At 45.3% G+C, this 20,646-nt stretch overlaps 1 protein-coding gene across 2 annotated transcripts in view; it reads right to left on the reverse strand.

Moving 5' to 3' along the window:
* The window catches only part of LOC138566960 (atypical kinase COQ8A, mitochondrial-like), a 349,117-nt gene that overhangs the window by 144,631 nt on the left and 183,840 nt on the right, over positions 1–20,646 (reverse strand). For both annotated transcript variants that reach the window (XM_069644743.1, XM_069644744.1), the window contains exon 4: positions 685–751. In XM_069644743.1, the coding sequence (XP_069500844.1) occupies positions 685–751 (67 nt within the window). The remainder of the gene's footprint in view (positions 1–684; positions 752–20,646) is intronic.

Below are 20,646 nucleotides of genomic sequence, written 5' to 3' on the forward strand. Positions count from 1 at the left end.
TGACACTTGACACAAATAAGAAAAACAGAAAATACACTGAACAAAGATGAGATCATGGGCGCAAACAGAGAGCAGGCCCTGGATGCAGCTAGAGAAAGAAGATATTGGGCACAAAGTGGAAAAGGAGAAAGGACACTTGACACAAAGAGTGAAGGGAGTGGCGGCAACTAAGAACAACTGGAGAAACGGAAGAAATATTGGGCCGAAACAGGTATATAAAAAAAGAAGTGGGTCTGGGCCAAAACAAAGGAGGGTAGAAATACCATCTACACAAACAGAAGAATGTGAAGAGGCACTGGCGAAGTGAAGAAGAGAATCATTTAACAAGCAAGAAAGAGATGAGAACTGTACATAGAAGAGTAGAAGAGGACTGCTGCATGCAGAGGAATTATGTTGTGTTTGGGTTCCATACCCACTATAAGCAGTCCTGGCCAGTGCAAATGGGGCCCAAGACCCATAATCCTGCAACTGTGTGTCCAGTATATCTTTGGAAAGTCCTTCCTTGTAAATTGATCTTCACCTCCCGTCCCCCCCCCCAAACCCTGCCAGTTACACAATACAAAGGCCTTCTGTTTCACTGCCCAGCAGCAGTGCTGTAGACAACATAACGCAGTGTCTCCTCCCGCCATGACGTGAACCAATCCTATTCTGTGGGCCTGTGGTAGTATTATGGGAGGTTCTCACCTCCAAAGTTGGCCAATCTCCCAAGCCGCGTCGCTGGCACCTTCTTCTCCCGAGCCTTGTCATTGAGCTGAAACAACACAAGCAGCAGGGGGGGGCAAGAGTGAAAAACACCTTCTGGATATCATGCAGGAGCTGCTCATTGTGCCACCCTCACTCATGTCAATCCCAGCCAATGAGCACTGGATTCTATGTTCTCACTAAGCCCAACCATCCGCTCTATTAGATGGACCATAACATGGAGGGTCCTGAGCCAACAGAAGGCTGAGAAATTAGTAATCAGGCTTCTTGGCTACAAAAACACTTTCCAATAGTACCAATTGGAGCCCAACTTCACCTGATCCATTATTCGAGTTCCAACACAGGGAAGAGAGGGTGCAGGGCACAGATGTGAAGCGAAAGAACAGGATGGTTGTAAAAGCAGCAGTATAGCCAAGGTTACATCAAATGGTGGATAGATACATGCAAAAAGGTTCCCCATGTGAACATGCAATGTAATGTAATGCAAGAAATGTTTTCTTTTGTAACGTGTCTCCATTGTTATTTAATGGAGTCCCCTAGTATACCAGCTTTGTCTCCAGATGGTTGTTGATTTTGGGGTGAGTAATGTCCCTTTTGTTACACTCACCTGCATCCCTCACTTCGGTTGGGGGGGCACCACCGGTCAGTCCCTCTGACTACCAGTGCAGTGACATTTGTTTTTCAGCTTTATCAGTACAGTGTATCACAGGCCTCCTTCAGTAGAGGGCGGCACAGACAATTTGCGCCCCTTTCATTTTTCTTTAAGTAACATCCCAGTTACATTTGTGATGTGTACTGAACAGGCAGGTGGCTCTGAACTAATGCCCTTTTCCCAGTACACAGTTGCGCAACTTATTTTTTATCGTGATAATGCCTTAGGTACCATTTACTAATCTGCTCTGCGTGGCACAAGCCTTGTTCTTTGCGTCATGGTATAGGTTATTGATATTGATGTTTATATTTTATTTCTATCGTGCTCGTACACAAGTGTTTCAGAGCGCGACAAGGCAAGGGAGGGGAGGGGAACAGGGGAGAACAAAACAACGATCTTACTAGGCCCAGTGACATTGAGCACGCGCAAGTTGGCCACCTTCCTTACTCTTCGGGTCAGAAGTGTTTTTGGTGAGTGTGTTAACTGACTGAAACGGGGTGTTAGGACGGTCTAGTCCCAATCCACACTGCAGCTGGGGTATGTGTTTCTGCTGGGCTGAATGCGACGTGGCAGGCTGTCCCTGAGTGAACAGCATCCACCTGTTTGAATGTTGCATGTCCGTTCTATAAGTAGGCTGAGGTAGCCCCAGCCCGTATTCTGGATAGTAGGAGTGGACCTGGAGCCACTTCAGATTGGCAACCACAGGATTCTGCCATCTGAAGCTGAAAGATCGTCGGAGACCTGCCAGGTGAGTGCTGCTGCATCCAGCATTATCAAAGCCAACCGGGCACACATCTGCCTTCAAATCGACTGAGAGGGCCTGAAACGGGGGCCTTTATCATCTGGAGTGCTGGGGCCAATCAGCCTGAAGCCCTGCAGCCATTATTTTTCTCCAAGGTCGCCAGGTCTGCATTTTGCCTGCACTTGCCTGGATAAGGACTGCAGCCATCCTCAGTGCTCTGCTGTGACCTCTCCAACCTGCTGCTGCCATCTTCCTCTACACTAATAACTGGCCTCGTGTTACCCGAAGTCTATCCGTAATGATCCCCTGGGCCTACCCACAAACAGGCCAAATGCAGTATGATCGGAAGGATAGAACACAATTCAGAATATACTGCAAAATGAAAAAAATGTAGCAAAAACACACAAACATCTGTAGTCCCCAATATAAGCACAATAATTCAGTCGTGTGCACTAATGTCAGAGGGTTAACTAAATGAAAAACTGCTAAATGAAAAATATTCCCCTAAACACCCATAAACATCTACAGCTCCAATACACAGAAACACGCATTTAGTCATAAGCAGTAGGGCCAAAGGGACAAATAAAAATAATACAGTGAAATGAAATATATTGTACACAAAAAACAGATCTGATGATCTGCAGCAAAAAACTGAATTAAATGCATCCCGCACAAAGCACAAAAATGCTACCACCAGAGTATGACAATATTCCAGATATATTATGGGCAGTTTTCGATAATGATGTTGGCCTTATGTATTTAGCCCCAGTAAAAATAAAAATATGACAGGGAGCAATTTTTCCACGTATTCCTCAGTACAAAGTATCTCCTGAAGGTTAATCAGCCCTTGAAACAATTGTTTCTGACCTACTAAGGCAAGGGATTGTAAAAGAAACCAAGCAGAGCGTATGTAATAACCCCCTTTAACCAGTTTATAAAAAGGGGATACGAATTTGCCATACCGTCTTGTAATTGATTTGATATCAATCAACAAAATTGTAGTACCTCAATTTCCGATAGTTCCCGATATTATCACCATTTTGACTAGGATTCCACCATCTGCAGAATATTTTTCGTGCTCGATTTGAAGAGCGCATTTTTTAGTATCCCATTGCATCCGGATAGCAGATTTCTCCCTTGGTGGAAGAGCATATACTTCCACTAGAATACCACAAGGATATACAGAACGTCCAACCATATACAGTAGGGCACTTTAGGAACAGTTGGAATCCGTGAAATTGCCCGCATCTGTTACATTGATTCCATCCATTGATGATTTGCTTATTGCAGCTCCGACGGAGGAACTCTGCAAACATGCAACCTTATTATTGACATAGCTGGCTCATCATGGCCATAAAGCTTCTCTCAAAAAAATGTCAATATTGTAGACAGGAGGTAGCAGATTTAGGGTAGGAAGGTAGGAAACTAGCACCAGACAAAATACAAGCCATTTCCAACATGCTGCAGCCAAAAACACAGAAACAAGTTAGAGCACTGATAGGTGCTGCCTCTTATTGTAGACAATGGATACCTAATATTTTGTTTAATGTCAAGCTTTTGATACAACTCACAACCAAAAATGTATAGGATCCAGTGCCATGGACTGTTGAACATCAAGAAGCATTTGTTTTGTTGCGCACAGTGCTTTGTTCTGCTCCCGTTTTAGGGACTTTGGATTATGAAAAAGAATTTGTCTTGTTTTTTCATTAAGTTGATGGATGTGCTTTAGCTGTTTTGACACAGGAACATGGGGGAAGGAATAGACCCTGCGACTATTTTCCTCCACGTTAGACCCTGTTGCATGTGCTTTGCCTAAATGTTTACGAGCAGTAGCTACTGCTGCTTTGTCAGTGAAACAAGGTGAAGGTATGGTTTTAGGCCACTCTTTAACCTCAATGGTACCTCACTCAGTCGATGTCCTTTTAAATACGACTCAGACTATATATGACTACGGCCCCACTTACCAGATATGAATCTATATTGTTTGCACCACATTTCAAAATTAAGCGCTGCAACACACTCAAGCCCGCTGAGCTATTACCCATACCAAATCAGGGTATTGGGGACAATGAGGCAGCCGACCATGATTGTTTCTTCACAACTGAAGAAGACACCAAGGGCCGAATTGATTTGCGAGATATCCCCCTTCCGCAGGAGGAAGGAGAATTATACTGTGACAGGTCATGTTTTAAAATGCCCGATTTACAACCGCAGCATACGCGGTTTCTACTTTGAGAACTATAGTAGAGATCAAACAAATACCTTTTAATTCAGCACAGGCAGCAGAAATGATGGTCTTGATCCGTGATTGCGAATTGTCGGAGAACCTTTCTGTAAACACGCTCACTGATAGTAAGTATGCTTTCAGAGTAGCACATCATTTGGGGAAATTACGGGCAGAAAGGGGATTTCTGACTTCACATGGAAGCAAGATACAGCATGGTTCCTTAATATTGCGACTGTTGTCATCTCTAACACTACCAAAACAACTATCCATAGTTAAATGTGCTGCCCATCAGAAAACAAGTGACTGAAATTCATAAAGGAAACGATTTTGCTGATTCCTAAGCTAAACAAACAGCATTAGATTGTACCTCGGAGGATGTATAACGTTGAGAATATTAGAAGGGCCCAGGATTCAGGATGTATGTAGGAAACCTCTGTCAGCGTCAAAGAGATATAAGCAATGGCCACTGATGAGGAAATAAGGGTGTGGGAAGACAGCTTTGCTATACAGAATGAAGAGGGGTGTTGGGTCACAGGGTCAATAAAACAACGGATGTTACCAAATGCATATGTACCTTTGGTTGTGCGTATGACCCATGGACCCGCCCACATACAAGCTAAGGCTATTTGTAAAACAACTGGAGAATGTTTGGTGTAATTCATAGATTGCTACAACGGCTGAGAATGTGGTTAAAAATGTCATATGCCTAGAACATAATGTAGCTCGCAGGATATTTCCGCAGGAAATTTTGACCCTCCTACCTTCCCATTTGAAGTTTTGCATTTTGACTTTATTGAATTAGAAAGATGTAATAATTTGAAATATGTCCTAGTAGTAATCCGTGTCTTTAGCAAATGGGTAGAGGCTTTTCCCTTGAAAGACAGCACAGCCATTTCTACTGCGAAAGTCACGTTGAAAGAATATTTCCCCAGGTTTGGAAAACGCTGGGTAATCTAGTGAGACAGTAACCCCCAATTTATTGCAGAAGTAATAAGAAACATGTGTAAGGGATTGCAGATCAAAGAAATTTCACACGGCTAACCATCCTGAAAGTGCTGGGTTAATTGAGCACCACAATGGAATTTTAAAAAACAAAAACAGCTAAAGTGTGTGCGCACACAGGACTTAAATGACCAGACACTCTACCTTTAGCATTACTCTCTATGTGGACTAAAGTTACATCCAAATCAAGGTTGTCCCCTTATGAAATCGTTATGAGCAGACCAGTTAATGTTTGAGGTGCTCCTAGACCACAATCATTAAACGACATTGAGCACCCACTTCTTGTTGATTATTATAAACAATTGACTGAACAATTGCGTACTATTCACCAGCAGTTGAAGCATAGCTTGCCGGGCATACATTTGCGAGATGGACATCGGGTGGGACCTGGCGACCTTGTGATGGTCAAACACTTTCAAAGAAGCACTGCACTGGAACCACGTTGGCTAGGACCATAACAGGTGTTGTTGGCCACCCAAACTGTAGTTCGTGTAGAAGGGAAAAGGCACTGGATCCACGCTGCTCATATCAAATATGTTCCTTTGCCCTCACCCTCTGATGGAGATCATCCTCCGTCAGAAATGAAGGATTCTTGCACCCCTGTGAGTCTGTCAAAATCTGATATAAAGTCTTCAATACAGACGCCCACCTTGTTTGAAGACCATTCTAACGCAGGAGCGACCAGATACATTCCGAGACCCAGGAAGGAATAGGATCGGGCCCACCGGAAACCTACAAGTGCAGATCTGGTACTGATGTCATTCTGTACCCACCGGAAACATACGAGTGCAAGTCTGATATTGAGGTCAGCCCTGCACCCAGGAGAAATCAACGTGTCCTGATCCCTGTGCACACCAGGAGGTAACAGAGTATCTATGGACTGACGAAACCCTGCATTATGGAGTTTCATCCACTTGGTGATCAAATTCGAATAAAAAACAATGAAGTGACTACGGTCTTGCTCACAAAAACTATGGACAACGAAAGACTGAATAGCAATATTGACATTTTGTACGGTTTTAGTGATAGGACTGTCTGCCTTCTTTTGGTTCCTTGAACATGATTCTGTACATCTTTTAAAAGACCCTTCTTCCCAATGACACTGAAGCCACTACCGACCTCCCTTTTACCTCCCATGTTTTAACCCATACTCATCATCCCTTGAATGTATTTCAGAGATATGGCTACCAAAATAATTCATACGTACAGGTTTTGGACAAAATTCAAAAAGCTATTAATAGAACAAATTGTTGGCTTTGTGCACATGTCCCGCAGAGTGGAGTTGACGTAGGAATACCCTATTATGCAGTCCGAGTTCAGAGCTGTGTTAGGGTAGTAAAAAGAATGAAGCCCCTTCCCCAGAATATCATGATGGAAGGAATGCAAATTAAGGATTTAATGGATATTATATTGACGGTTTAACGGATTTAGATTTCTTATTCGAAGAATGAATTAGCTTAGGCTAAAAGGAGGGTTTGTTTGTTATAATAATAATATGCATTTTCTTAGCCCTAAGCCAATCCCTTTTTGCGATTAAAAGTCTGTTCCCTTAGTAATGTTCAAAAAGGGGTCGCATTTGTCAGTCTCACAGAATAAATCAAAATGGAAATGCGTTTGTGGCTTTTTCTGTCAGTCATTACAAGAAAAGACTTACTCCGTGTAGAGTGCATGTTTTAGCGGCCTGGCCTTCACTGATAAACTTAGGTTAAATAACATTAAAGGCAGGTCCTCCCATTCAGTCTTGTAAGAAAAGCTATTTCAATATGGTTTCATTCTCTTAGCTAAATGCCATGTAAAACCGGACTGCACTAAGCAGAGGTTAGTTACACACCAAGTCATAGTGTTCAGCCCTTCCATTTTTGTTAAAAGCACGAAAGGTATCTTTTAAAGGTTGTGCAAATAGAGGAACCATTGTTAGATTAAGGGCAGGTGTTTCTGTCTTTAAGGACATCAAACACAAGGCACCGTCGTGAACTGGGGGATAAAGCATGTGATTAAGCCATAAGCAAAGTAGAGACTCTTGACATAATAATAACATCTGCTGAATATGCAAAATTGTCCTACCCTCTTGGGATTAATTGGCTTATTGTGTATGCAGTTTAAATACATTACCGTTATTATCTTTTGCAAATGAATAACAAATTACCTATTTTGATGCAGGCTCAGCTTTGTATAAAAAGCAGCGTGGTGAACCATTCAGGCACTTCATTTGTACACTCGCAATAAATTGGTAGATGTTTGAACTGAGGTCTGTTCAAGTGTTTTTTATTTTGATGTATATTGTATATTACAAATTTGACCTGCAATCTTGAAACCCTATCTCAGATGTTCTATTTTGTTTGAAATATAGTGCTTACAAGTCTCAGGTTGGATAAGATTACCCTGGGAAGAGGAAAGAAGAACTATTTGTAACAGAAATAAAGGAAGAAATAATAAGTAATCAGACATCCTTGACAAGAAAGAAAGTATCCGTCCTTGGTTCAGAAAACCCCATGTTGAAAAGAAACAAAAGCCGAAAGAAGTGCTAAAAGAACTGCGTTAACTAATCAAAGAGGTTGCAAGAGACTATTTGAAAGTTCACTATTGATTGGAAGTTTGCAAGAAGTAAATCTCCAGGAGAAAGGAGTCCTTCTCCTTCCCTTAGTTATTAAGATAGTGGTAGGGTTCGTTTGGACTGTGGATGTGTTTTGTTGAGACATTCACCGACGACTGACTAGCACCTTAATTAGTTTGTTAGGTAGGGAACACCTCATAGAACGAGAGAGCGATAGGCATTATCCTTTTCTTTAATAAAGCTTAAACTTGAAATGTCTGACAAGAGTCTGCGTCCTTCTAAACCTTCTGAAACGCCACAGTAGGCATCGGATAGGCATTTGCCAGGCACTGCCTTAATAGTACTACCTGGCTAAAAGATGGCAACAGCTGGAGAATAGTTTGAGTACCTGGTCCTATAATATCAGTGGCTGTTAAAATCCATACAATTGTTGCCAAAGTCACAATGGTTACCTTTGCCAACGCTTCTTTATAAAAGGCCTTCAATGCAAGGAAGATGAGGATACATTGCTTCTAAATAAAGCGGCTGAAGGCACACTTGGTTAAGGCATTTGGATTACAATAGCAACTCATTTGCAGCACCAATTATGCCATACATTCTCAGAGGACTGCTTAGAATTAGCATTGGCAGGAACTATAGAGCACAAAGTTTAATGTTAAAAGGTATTTATACTGTGCACCGTCACCAATGGAATTGGTCCTCAAGCGGATCTGTAAAGCAAGAAGGCGGGGGGATAGGTTAGTCGGGTGAAGAGGGAGTAGGAAAGTGAGAGAAATGGTGTGCTGTTGGCGGTTTCAGTTCTGTTTTCACTGTGCGTGGAGCTTTCGGTGCGAGTATCAGACCGATGCAAGACCTTGTGTGCTGTTGGTGCGGTTTATGTGGTGTTTGTTGTTGTTGCAGTGTGGTGAAGTGCATGCAGTTTGTTGGGCGAGAAATGGTTGTGTAGATTTTTCGGGCGAGTTGGGTATGCAGAGATTTGGGTTTGGGTTAGTAGGTTATACATCCCAGTCTTTGCAGATTTTGTTCTATTTATCTAGCATTCCTGTAGGTAAGCTTAATTGCCACTTTCCTTTCCTCATTAATCTAATTATTATGATTGACAGAGTGGCGTGTTCCTGGCAGGGTTGTATTGAGCTCAGTGCATTTGTACGGGGCGTGCTGACCCCCCCCCCTCCCACTGGTATTGGTGCTGTGGATTAGCAGTCCCCTACTCTCTTGCCATCTATTCCGTCGGTGGTCTGTTGGTGCTTGTGCGTAATTGGAGTCCAGTGTGCTATTGATAAATTGTCCTTGTCCTTCCATCCTGGTCTAGCTCTGTGTTCATTTTTAGTTTGGTCCTGTCGTAACTATCTCTCGGTTGGCATGTTTGGTATGTCGTAGAGTGTGGGATCCGGGATCGGTTTCTTCACTCTTCATCGTTTCAGCTATGTATCGGCTCCTATGGGCGTAATTCTAGTTATGCAGTGAAGAGCCAGGATTTGAGGATGTTTCGGATATTGGGTGATTTCTTGCGCTATGTATGTTTTTGGTAAGTCGTTTCAGGTTTTTGGTGCGAGGTGAGAGAAAGAAGATCCTCAGAGTTTTCTTTTGTTGTAGGGTTTTGGTTCCATGCGGGTGTCGTTGCTTGATCAGAGTGTCCTTGTTGGGTGATGTAGGTTCTCTGAGGAACTCTACACATTGATTATGGATTGTGCGTGATGTACATTGATTTGCATTTGATTCACTGTTTTATTGGTAGCCAATGTAGTGTTTTTAGTGCTGGTCTGATGTATTCTCTTTGTGGTATTTATTTATTTTTATTTGTATTTGTATAGCGCAACATACAGCCCATGGGCATCGCGGCGCTTGCAAGTCAATGAAAGAAAGCTTAATTGTGAAACAGTGATACAGTCTTAGTTACAGGCATGTTAAGTAAGCAAAGATAGGCTAAGGCTTATACTTGACAAATCAAACGAATAGTCTGGTTTTAATGGCTTTACGGAAGGCCAGATGGGAGTCAATCATTCTGAGGTGAGCGGGAAGGGAGTTCCAGAAAGAGGCGACCATGGATGGGAAGCTACTGCCACCTGCGCGCACTCTCTTGCTTTTGGGCGTGGAGATCATGTTGGTGTAGGCCATTCTGGTAGGCCTTTGAGAGGAGAGTTTCTGAATTCTGGAGGCCAGGTAGGGAGGAGCTAGGTCATGGAGGCACTTGTGGGCGAGTGAGAGGGTTTTGAAAATTATCCTTTCTTTAACTGGCAGCCAGTGGACCTGCCTTCTTGTGGTGGAGATGTGGTCCCTCCTGGAGATCCCAGTGGCGGCCCTGTGTGCGTTGTTCTGGACCACCTGTAGTTTGGCAATGTTTTTGCTGGAGGTCCCTGCCAGGAGGGCATTACAGTAATCAAGACGTGAGCCGATGATTGCCCTAGCTATGGTGAGGCAATTGGGCAGGGAAAGGAAAGGTCTTACTGCATTGAGAAGTTTGGAGAAATAGGCCGATGAGGAGGCAATGGCGCTGATTTGTCTATCCATGGTCGGGTCTGAGTCAAGGTAGACGCCAAGTGTTTTGATCGTTTGGGAGACGGCAATGGGAATATTGTCGACAGCGAAGGTGAAGTATTGATTGCTTAGTTTGCTGAGGATGCATAGCCAGTTATGGGCCATCCACGATTGGATCTTAGAGTAGATCGAGTTGAAGGTGTTGCTATCGGCCTTGTAATCACCCGAGAGGGGAATGAGTACCTGAGTATCATCTGCATAATTAGTATATGAGATGCCGATGCCGTCCAACAATTTGAACAGTGGCCTGGTAAACAGGTGGTACAAGGTGGGTGCAATGCAGGACCCTTGTGGAACTCCGCACTTGATAAGGCTCGGTGTGGCACAGGCTGAGTCTGAAAAGACTTTCATAGCCCTGTCTTGCAGGAATGAGGTGATCCATTCACACGCTTTGGGGGAGAAGTTTGCAGATTTGGCAAGGTGGTGACAAAGTGTATTATGGTCCACCAGGTCAAACGCCGCCGATAAATCAAGGAGAAGGAGGAGCGCAGGTTTGCCGGCGTCTCTAAGGTCGTCCATTTGATTCTTAAGGTCAAGGAGAGCCATTTCAGTGCCGTGGCGGGGACGGAAGCCAGACTGTCGGAGACCTAAAAGGCAGTTGTCCTCAAGGTATTTCCGAACTTGCAGGTAGGCTGCTTTGTCCAGAATTTTTAAGAGGAACGGGACTGTAGTGATGGGCCTGTAGTTCCCTGGGACCAGTGGGTCGAGGGAGGGTTTTTTAAGAAGTGGGCGGACCCAGGCTTCCTTGAGATCAGATGGGACATGACCAGATTGGAAGGAGGCGTTAATGAACGCCGTGATGAAAGGTACTAAGGTGGGGTCACAGTCTTTAATGAGCTGTGCTGGGCACCCATCACCTTTACAATTAGAGGGTTTAATGGTTTTGAGGAGGGCAGCGACTTCAGTTTCGCTCATTTCCTTGAATTCGAAAAGAGTTGGTGATTTAGTTTGTGTGGTTTCAGGGGGGTCATTTTTAGGCTCAGTGAGAAGGAGAGTGCTTTTTGATGGGCGAGGATTTTTAGTTGAAGGGTGTTCAATTTGTCGAGCATGGCAGATTGAATGTTGTTGCACCATTTGTCATCTTTCGAGAAAGTAGGGGGGGGGCATGATGGCTTTTCCAGCTCCCGAAAGATGCTGAAGATTTCTTTGGTCTCTGATTTAGCATTGGCTATCCTGGTATTGAGGGACGATGCTTTGGCTTTGATGATGCTAGATTTGTATTCCCTAGATATGGCATCGAAGGCCTTTTTTGATCTTTCATTGGGGTTTGTTTTCCATGCAGAGAGTGCACGTCTCTTCTTAGAGCGGAGTGCCAGCAGCTCTTGAGAGAACCAGGTTTTGGAGTGTAACTTTCTTAGCTTTCCTCATGGTAAGAGGGGCGATGGTGTCAACGGCCTGGGCAAGAATGGTTCTGAAGGCCGTGGAGAGGATGTCAGGGTCCTTTGAGAAGGGAGGCTGCAATGAAGGCACTTCTAGGAGGGGGGAGATCTTTTCTGCAGTTAGTTGGCGCAAGCTTCTGGTGAGGGCAGCTGGGAGTGGGATCACAGGACCGAGAGACCCTGTAAGGGTATTGAGGTCAAACTGTAAGTAGTGGTGGTCAGATGGGAGTGTTGCCGGTGAGGCGCACAGAGCAGTTGTGGTGGATAGCCCAGTCGAGAGTGCAACCTTTGACATGGGTGGGTCCTGAAATGACGTGGGCGAACCCAAGTGTGGATAGGGCTTTGGCCAGGGCAGTGGCCTGGGGGTTGTTGAGTCCGAGGTTCAAATCGCCTAGGAGCAGGACCTTGGAGGATTTTTTCAGGTTATCTGAGAGGGCATGCAGCAGGGCGTCAAGGAAATCAGTGCTGGGACCTGGGGGTCTGTAGACTAAGTGGATGGTAATGGTGTGATTAGGGGATAGGTTGATTTTGAGTAGAAGGTACCAATCTCCCCGTCAATCTTTCTGACATTGAAACAGTCTTTAGTAATTAGGGCAACACAGCCGCCTCTTAGGTGGGGACGGTCTTGTCTGAATATGGTGTAACCTTCTGGGACGGTGAGGGTAAGGGCAGGGCCTGATGTCTCATTAAACCAGGTTTCAGTGATCATGAGGAGGTCAATGTTGTCCTGTAAAATGAGGTCATGGATATTTAGGGCATGTGCCGGTACGGAGCGGGCATTGACAAGGGCACATTTAAGGGTGGTGTTGGGCGTAAGGGTGTGTTTATCAGATTTGGGTGGTAGCAGGGGAAGGGTGGCGGGGGCAGTATTATGAGCAGGCGCAGCAGGAATCGTGGGCGCAATAGAGGTAGCAGGGGCACATAGGCTAACATGAGCAGCAACAATCATGGGCGCAGTAGAGGTAGCAGGGGCACATAGGCTAACATCATGAGCAGCAACAATCATGGGCGCAGTAGAGGTAGCAGGGGCACATAGGCTAACATCATGAGCAGCAACAATCATGGGCGCAATAGAGGTAGCAGGGGCACATAGGCTGAGATCAGGAGCAGGCAAAATGTCCAAGAGAGTGTGCGAGGTACAGGCGTTGGCTGCAGGGTGGCACCTAGCAAGGGGTGTCAGTGTTTTGATTTGGAAGTCCTTATGAAGTCTTGCGAATAAAAGCAGCCCAGATTCAACGAGTGGCGTGTCACAAGAGGAGGAGCAGGTGAGCGTGACAGGACCCTGATGTGTGACGAGGGAGCGAACGAGTCGCTGGTGAGCATCATGGTGGGTAGATTTAGTATCCGACAGTATGGGCAGGGTGGTAGTTTGAGGAGCAATCTGGCCGCCGCATTTTGTGTGTGTTGAAGCTTTTTTTTTTTAGAAGTCATTCAGGCATGCCCAGGTACATACTATTGGCGTAATCTACTCTGGACATGATTAGGGTGATGATGGTAAATGTTTTGATGGTGAAGGAATGGTAGGATCCTTTTTACCGCTCGTAGGAGAAGTAATCATTTCTTGAGTAGAGAGTTTACTTGTGGCTCTTGAGTGAGTTAATGTCACTACAGGCTGGACCTCCCCTATATGTATTTCAGTACAATAGTGGTGGCTTATAGGTGGTACTAGCGGCCAGAACTAGAGGGCGATTTAAGGTCCCAACAATGTTGGTTTCTGCGTTGGTTATATTTTATGGTGGGTTTGGGTTGTTTAAAGTACAGGTAGGTGCTTTTTTGGCAGCATAGACCAACTAGACTCATCTAACCCGACAACTGACAAAGATGGAACACTGCCTTGTCTTCAGAAGGGAAAGACTGAAGCAGCATGACTTAGAATGAAACCCAACAATTGTAGTGGCTAAGTGTGGTTAAAGTCTGATGCCAGAACAGATGACTGAAGGGCATGTGGGAGACGGGTCAAGAATGTAGACGGATAAAGTCAGGTCCTGGTCAGTGAAATAATCTTAAAAGTGCTGGGAAGAGCATGGAGGCTATTGGAAGTTTTAAAAAGTACTAAGATACAGGATATCTTGCAAAGAGGGCGTAGTTATTGAACTATTTGTGGCATTTCATTATTTTCATGTGGACCTTCAAAAGTTTTATTTACTGCCACAAAATCAACATCACACAATGGGTCAACTGATGTACGAACTTTTCAGGAATGTCAACAAAAAGGAGACTTTATGTGGGAAAATTCATAAATTGACTTGCAGGCACCAACACTAGAGGATCACTTAGTACACCTACACTAATACTCTCATATACAAAGCCCAAGAACAATTTGAAGTGAATCATTCTGCTGAGGTAATGCCTTTTACTGGAGAAACTCAGGCACTATGCTAATGTCACTGATTAAAGCATAAGCATTAAATAGCTCCATTGACTTCTTATGGCCCATGCTCGGAAAGCAATTAGTTCAAATGGTAAAAACAAGCGGCTGGTTTCATTCAGACAAGTACAGATGGGAGGGGGTGGAGGGGTGAGTGTAGACTATCATTTCAAAAGCGGAGTAGCAGGAGAAATGTATCATTTCTTTTGGGTCAGAGCAGCAAAACAGCACCCAGAGAAAACACTAATATTCCTGAAAAGAAACCAGTTTAAGGGTGTGACAGCAAGGAGGGCTCTGAGCAAGTCTAGGAAGGCATTACTCTTCACCTCTCTTCCAGCACCACTGGCGATCCACTGTACAGCAAACGCTTCCAGTCCGTTTTGCTTTTATGTCACACACCTGAGGGGAACACTCACTCCAGTCCTGCCCAGACCATCCCGGCACATTCACCTTCCAAACACCTTGTTATCTCTTCAGGGAGTACCTGGGAGGGGAGGGTGGTAGGATGCCGGCCAACATTTCCTGACGGAGTGTTCTAGATATGTAAGAATACCAATATGCTGGAAAGATGTTACTGTCTGAGTTGAAAACTAATGAGAGGAAACATTTTTATAAACCAATGTGGGCCACTAGCCTTTGTTGTCTCAAAATGATATGACATGATATATGATATGGCATTTACAACGTGCCTATACACAAGTGTTTCAAGGCGTGACGAGGCCAGAGAGGGGGAAGAGAGGGAAGACAGACAAGCGATCCTACTAGGCCAGGTGTCATGCAGATCACGCAAGTGGATGGGAAGGGGAAGGAGGGAAGTGCAGAGGGGCGAGGGGACAGTGCAGTACATGGGATAATAAGATAAATAACAATTAAAAGTACAGCCAGCAGGTGGCAGGTGCAAGGGTAAGTGCAGAGAAAAAGGTTTTAAGTGCTGGTAAGGGACTATAGTGACACAGAAACAGTCACCAAGTGCGGGGGTTGCCAGGAGGACAGTGCAGGAGTGCGACTGGCAGGGAGGGGGCCTGGGCCCGAGATCAGAGGGTGATCAGATACCAGTGGAGTAGCAGTGTCGGCCAGGAAGTCAGCAGAGGAGAGGAGGAGAAAAAGCAGAAGCAAAGAGAAAGGTTTTGAGGTGCTTCCGGAACCGGAGATGATTCTCCTCAAGTTTCAGGCAGGCAGGAAGGCTGTTCCAGAGGGATTCCCCAGCCGATGAAAGATCTACCACCAACTCATTGCTTGGAGAAGCGTCTGACCCGGAGGGAGTTGGAGGTGGATGAGCGAAGGGCTCGAGAAGGAAGATATTTAGGAAGGGAGAGTTGAGAAAACATGTATCGATAAAATCATGATATAAATCAGAATGAGAATGTAACGATAATTTGGATTCGGGAGCCAACTTGGATCTTAGCACAGCAACATGCCATATCATAACGGGAAAAACAAAGGAGAAAAGAACAAGAGACATAGTAAGTTTAGGGGAACAACGAAGACTGAAACATTTTCTGAAACATTTTCTTTATGGGTGGGGGCAATACAAAAAGGAGGCTCTCGATCTGTGTATCCCGTCGGGAGGGGGAGAAATTGCGATCTAGTGCAAGACTATTTTCAAGTTTGAGGGGCTTCCTTGCAAGATAACCTATCTGTAAAGTTTGAGAGGTTTTGAACTGCGCAATCCACTACCAAGCACGATTTCCTCTCTGGTTTGCACACTTTTCATGCCCCTCTGCTATGAAGGCCATATCATTGTTGGGACAGCTTTTTCTATTAGCCTGGCTAGAATATTGGTTCCAAAGGCGTCGCATGGTTCGAGTTTCCTGCCTTTTAGGATACTCAGGATTATATTCTTGGGATAATACCCCTATTCCTGTCTCTTTTTATTTTTTAACAGCTAGCATCGAGTCTTCTGGATCATAATACATCCAAGCAATCGCCGTTCTGCACAGGATGCTACATTCAGGTCTTTATAGAGTACTAGACCTCTCCACCTCCTTGGTGCTGGACACAGTGGACTCGGGAAATCCCAAATCCCTTTCTACCATGAAACGATAGAAAAACTTCACGTGCATGTCTGGTCTGCTGGTATGATCAAGGAGCCTGGCCACGTTTTGCCAGGAAGATTACTCTAGTTCTGCCATGTTGACTGAAAATACCCTTTGAATATTGCAGGGGTTGGTAGTGGTCTTTTCGAGCTGAAGCCCTTCCCCCCACCCTAGGAAACATCTAGTGCAAGTCTTCCTGTTTACTTTCCTTACCAGAATACCAGGGACTGCATCTCTTCTCATGCCACTGCTCTTGGCCTCCTGGTCTCTTAGTTACAGGAGTGTGGTCTCCTCCAGAAAGAACTGGGACTTTCGATTGGGGTCAGGCATGAACATCTAAAAAGACAGACGGTTCGGTTCCTACATCTTCCCGACATCATCCTCTCTCCTCACTATTTTCCACTCCCACCACATTCAAACATATCGGAAAAAAGAACTGGATGGTTGTTTTGGGTTCCTCCACCGTTACCACTAGCACACCTACATTTCTTCCCCTTCTCCAGTTCTGAAACTCATATGAAGACTGTACTTTTGCTTCTTCGGCCTGTGAATTCTTGGAGATTATTTGTGTCCATTGTTTTTAGAACCATTGGGCCCCACAGAATCGGCGATTTCTGACAGAACCTTCCGCGGGACTGCCAACCCGTTCACGTAATGCATACACTTCACAGGGATCTGTGAGAATCATGCTAATCTTTCTGTGGCCTCGTGTCCTGGGGAGCGGTGAACTGTAGCGTGGGGCGTTGATCTCTGGCAGTGTTCTTAAAGGCAGCCTTACCAGGAAGTACCGGCTGGACACACCTTTGGCCCATGTGGCGCTGGGTGGCTGGACTGAAAGCATCAGGATTTAAGGTGTTCTAGGGAAGAGGTGGGGAAGTTTGGGGGATTTCGGGGCACAGGAGATTAAATCAACACTTCTTTTGTATGCTCTTGTTGGGAGCCTGCTTCAGCAGTAGCGGCACCTGTGGTAACTAAAGAACTTTCCACTTCAGGGCTTACCATGCTTCCCTTTGGCCTCTGCCTAACCCTCACAGCTTTAATCCAGCACTCCTACTCAGTTCCCTTCCTAGTGGTTAATCTAGTGATTAATGTGTGATAGGTTTTCACTGGCTCGCCTTTCAAGCATTCTGCACTGCTGACAATGTTCTCCATTGTGCATCGCGTCCCCTGTGCCCAACGAGCCCTGGACCATTGGCAATATGCTGTATAAACATTGGGGTCAGACACCAGTCAGACAACAGCTTGGAGCACATAGAGCTAGAAAGAAACAATGGACTGGACTACAAGGATGTCTGGAGATTTCCCGGTGTGCCTCTGCACCATGAACCCCTTGTGCGGGTATTCACAATTTAGCACATCGCCACATAGTTTACTCGCTATGAGGATGAAACCCCCAAACAGATCTAGCCATACTGTACAGCAACTATGATATACAGATATCTGTTTATTTAAATGGGAGATGGGTAGCACTGACATTCCCTCCCAATGTGCAAGAGGGGGCCCTGGCATGAAATATGTGTATCCGTGAGGGTGGCCTGAAGCGAGAATGGAGGCACGATTAGCAACTCCCTACATATGCAGCCCTGCCAGTAGGGAAGTTATACTGCGATGGGTCCTAACTGGCTAAAGTATGACTTCTCTATTTCCACTGCCCTGGGAGAGAGGGATAAGTCAAGAGGCAAGCTAAAAGACACAATAAAAGAAGTCCAGAAGAAAGGATGCATGAAACTAGTGTAGTAAGTGAAATATATTAACATACAACACCCTCCCTGTCCCGTTTGAGTGTGTCAGAGAGCAAGTACGTATTTGTATCATGCACTAAGTGCTGATTGGCGATTATGTTAAGGAGACTTTGGGTTCTTGCTTGTAGAAACAGTGCAGTCTAGCATTCGCTCAGTCTCTGCTCCATCTCCGTTTTAGAGGGACTTTGTGACAGTAGGAGAGGCAAATGCAAGCACACATACCATGTGTTGGGAAAGATTCCTCTTTACTGCACCTTTCCTTTCATTTCTATGTGCTGCCAAACCTTTTCTATCTGACCTGCTCTTTTGGTAGTGCAGTGAAGCCTTAAGCTTCATTAGACTGACTTTGTGCTCATCTGTGATTGGGAAACTAACATGTCCTTCAGACTGTCAGTACTGGGAAACATTCCCTTAGTCTAGTTACTTTGTTACTACTTTTAGTAAATCGTTATCACTTGTGGTAACTTTTTATCACTGAACAATGCATCTTGCAATGCAGAACAATGAGGTACACTTTTTGCTTAGCCATTCACTAACACTAGAGGATGTTTGGTTATTCCAGGTGTGCTAAATGGACAGGCTGGTGGCAGCAGTTACTTTTTACAATTTTTTGTTGCTTTTCATTTTAGCCTTACTGCATTTACCGCGTTGGGCTACTAACGGTGGCAAGCGGTCAAACATGGCCATGCCACAAGGTTTTTCGCTTGTCCTTTGGCCTTCTTGTCTTTTAGTCTTCTTCCTGGCCTTTGAGGCCAGGAAAATACGTATATGGACTTCCAGTTGCCGGGAAAGCAAAGGCTTTTGGTGAGCTACTGGAGGGCTATGTGTGTTTGTTACCAGGAAGGGGGTTGGGGCTGTCTGGTCCCAATCCACAAAAACTGGTGCCAGTGTGTCTGAGTGGCATGCATGAGTTTTGCCGACAGTGGTCCTGATTGGACCATTGCTAGGGCGTGTGTGTGGGCCAGACCTTTCATTGGCTAGTGGGAGTCTCAGCTCTTACCTTTCTTTCGGGATAAGAAGAGGACCCCTGCACCCACTCTAGAGAGATCCTGGAAGAAACCAATGGAGCCAAGAATCCTGTCCAGATGCAAGACTTGCGAAGAGACCCTAGACCCTTTGGAAGAAGGCCTGGCGACAACATCTGCTGCTGTCCTGGAACAGCCCTGTCTTGTCGAAGATCTCCAGCAGTCCTGCGAAGGAACTGCAACCCTTGGAGTGGAGGGAACATCCATTCTCAACGTCAACTCAGAGTCCTGCAAAGAAGAGCCTTCGGAAGTGCCCCTGGATGGCCCAGCAGCTGACCAGCTCCGATTTTAGGCTACCGTGCTGCAGATGTCGCTTTTCCGAGTTGAGGAACCAAGGGGAATCTTCAGCTTGTGCAACGGAACTTACCTCTGCGAGATTTCGTGTCCTAGCATCAAGGGGGCCCAAGAGAGAAGGCGAAGTATGACCGCAACAAGTGAATCCCATTGCGTCGCGTGTATCAGTGGCCGTTGTCTGAAACGGCTTACCTGCATCCAGTCCTGCCCCAAGAGGGGCCCTGAATCGGGTTTTGCTGGATTTTTCAACTGCAAGACATTGCACCAGCATTAGTCACCGACTGGAGAAGTGCTCGATCCTGCAACACCTTGGATCAAAGGCTGGGGCTGTCAGCGGGAAAAGTGACCTTGGACCCTCTTCAACAGACCTGCCAAGTCATGTGAAGAATCTTGAGTACGGGGAGTGAGTAGTAGCAATCCTTACATGCACCCCTAACTCCCTTTTACAAGTTTTGATAACTTTTAGAAACTTTTGTATTGGTTTCGTTAGGTTTTTTATTTGTATAGCGCACACAGCCCTTGGGCAACTCTGCGCTTCACTTAGGCACGTGGTTACAATAAGTGTAGTACAGTAATGATATAAAGGCGAACATTAGGACTGGGTAGTGCAGCAGAATACATACATGGAAAAGCTTTGCAAATGTATGCAAAGAGCGATAGCTACAACAGGTACATACGAGGTCATGCAAAATGCAGCACAAAATATATGGTAGGGAAAGCTTGCCTCTTGTTATGGGAAACTACTTCCAGTATATATGAAGTCAAAGTAGGTACTGAGAATATGTCCGGGACAACTTGTCTCAGGTTACAGGGAGCTACATCAGGTACATCAGGTACATATTTGATCGTGAAAAGGGTGCTGCAAGGCAGCATCACACAAATACAAATGTCAATTAGGCTGTTTACCTACATGGCGCCTACCCCATGTTGCAGGGTGGCAGCATCACACAGATGCAATCACTCCTTCGCCTCAGGAGTCTTCCCTTCCCCCCTCAAGCACTCCCTTGTGCACCCCTTCTTAAGAAATCCTCCTCCGACCCCTCCTGCCCAGCTAACTATCGCCCAATCTCTATCACTCCGTTCCTGGGCAAGCTCCTTGAGAAACTGGCCATCTCCCAACTTAATCTCCATGCTGAATCTGTTGGTAGTCTTCATGACCACCAGTCTGGCTTCAGAGCTGCCAGAAGCACGGAAACTGCTCTCCTGAACATCCGTGAGGACCTGCTCTCTAACCTTGACTCTAACACCGTTTGTGTTCTCATTTTGCTCGACCTCTCTTCTGCCTTTGACACTGTCAACCACACCATCCTGCTCAACCGTCTCCGTGATAACCTGGGTATCACTGGTCAGGCTCTGGCGTGGCTGACCTCCTTCCTCTCCAATCG

This window comes from Ambystoma mexicanum, chromosome 2p (assembly GCF_040938575.1).
Source record: "Ambystoma mexicanum isolate Mex_15411 chromosome 2p, UKY_AmexF1_1, whole genome shotgun sequence".
NCBI classification, from domain to species: Eukaryota; Metazoa; Chordata; class Amphibia; order Caudata; family Ambystomatidae; genus Ambystoma; species Ambystoma mexicanum.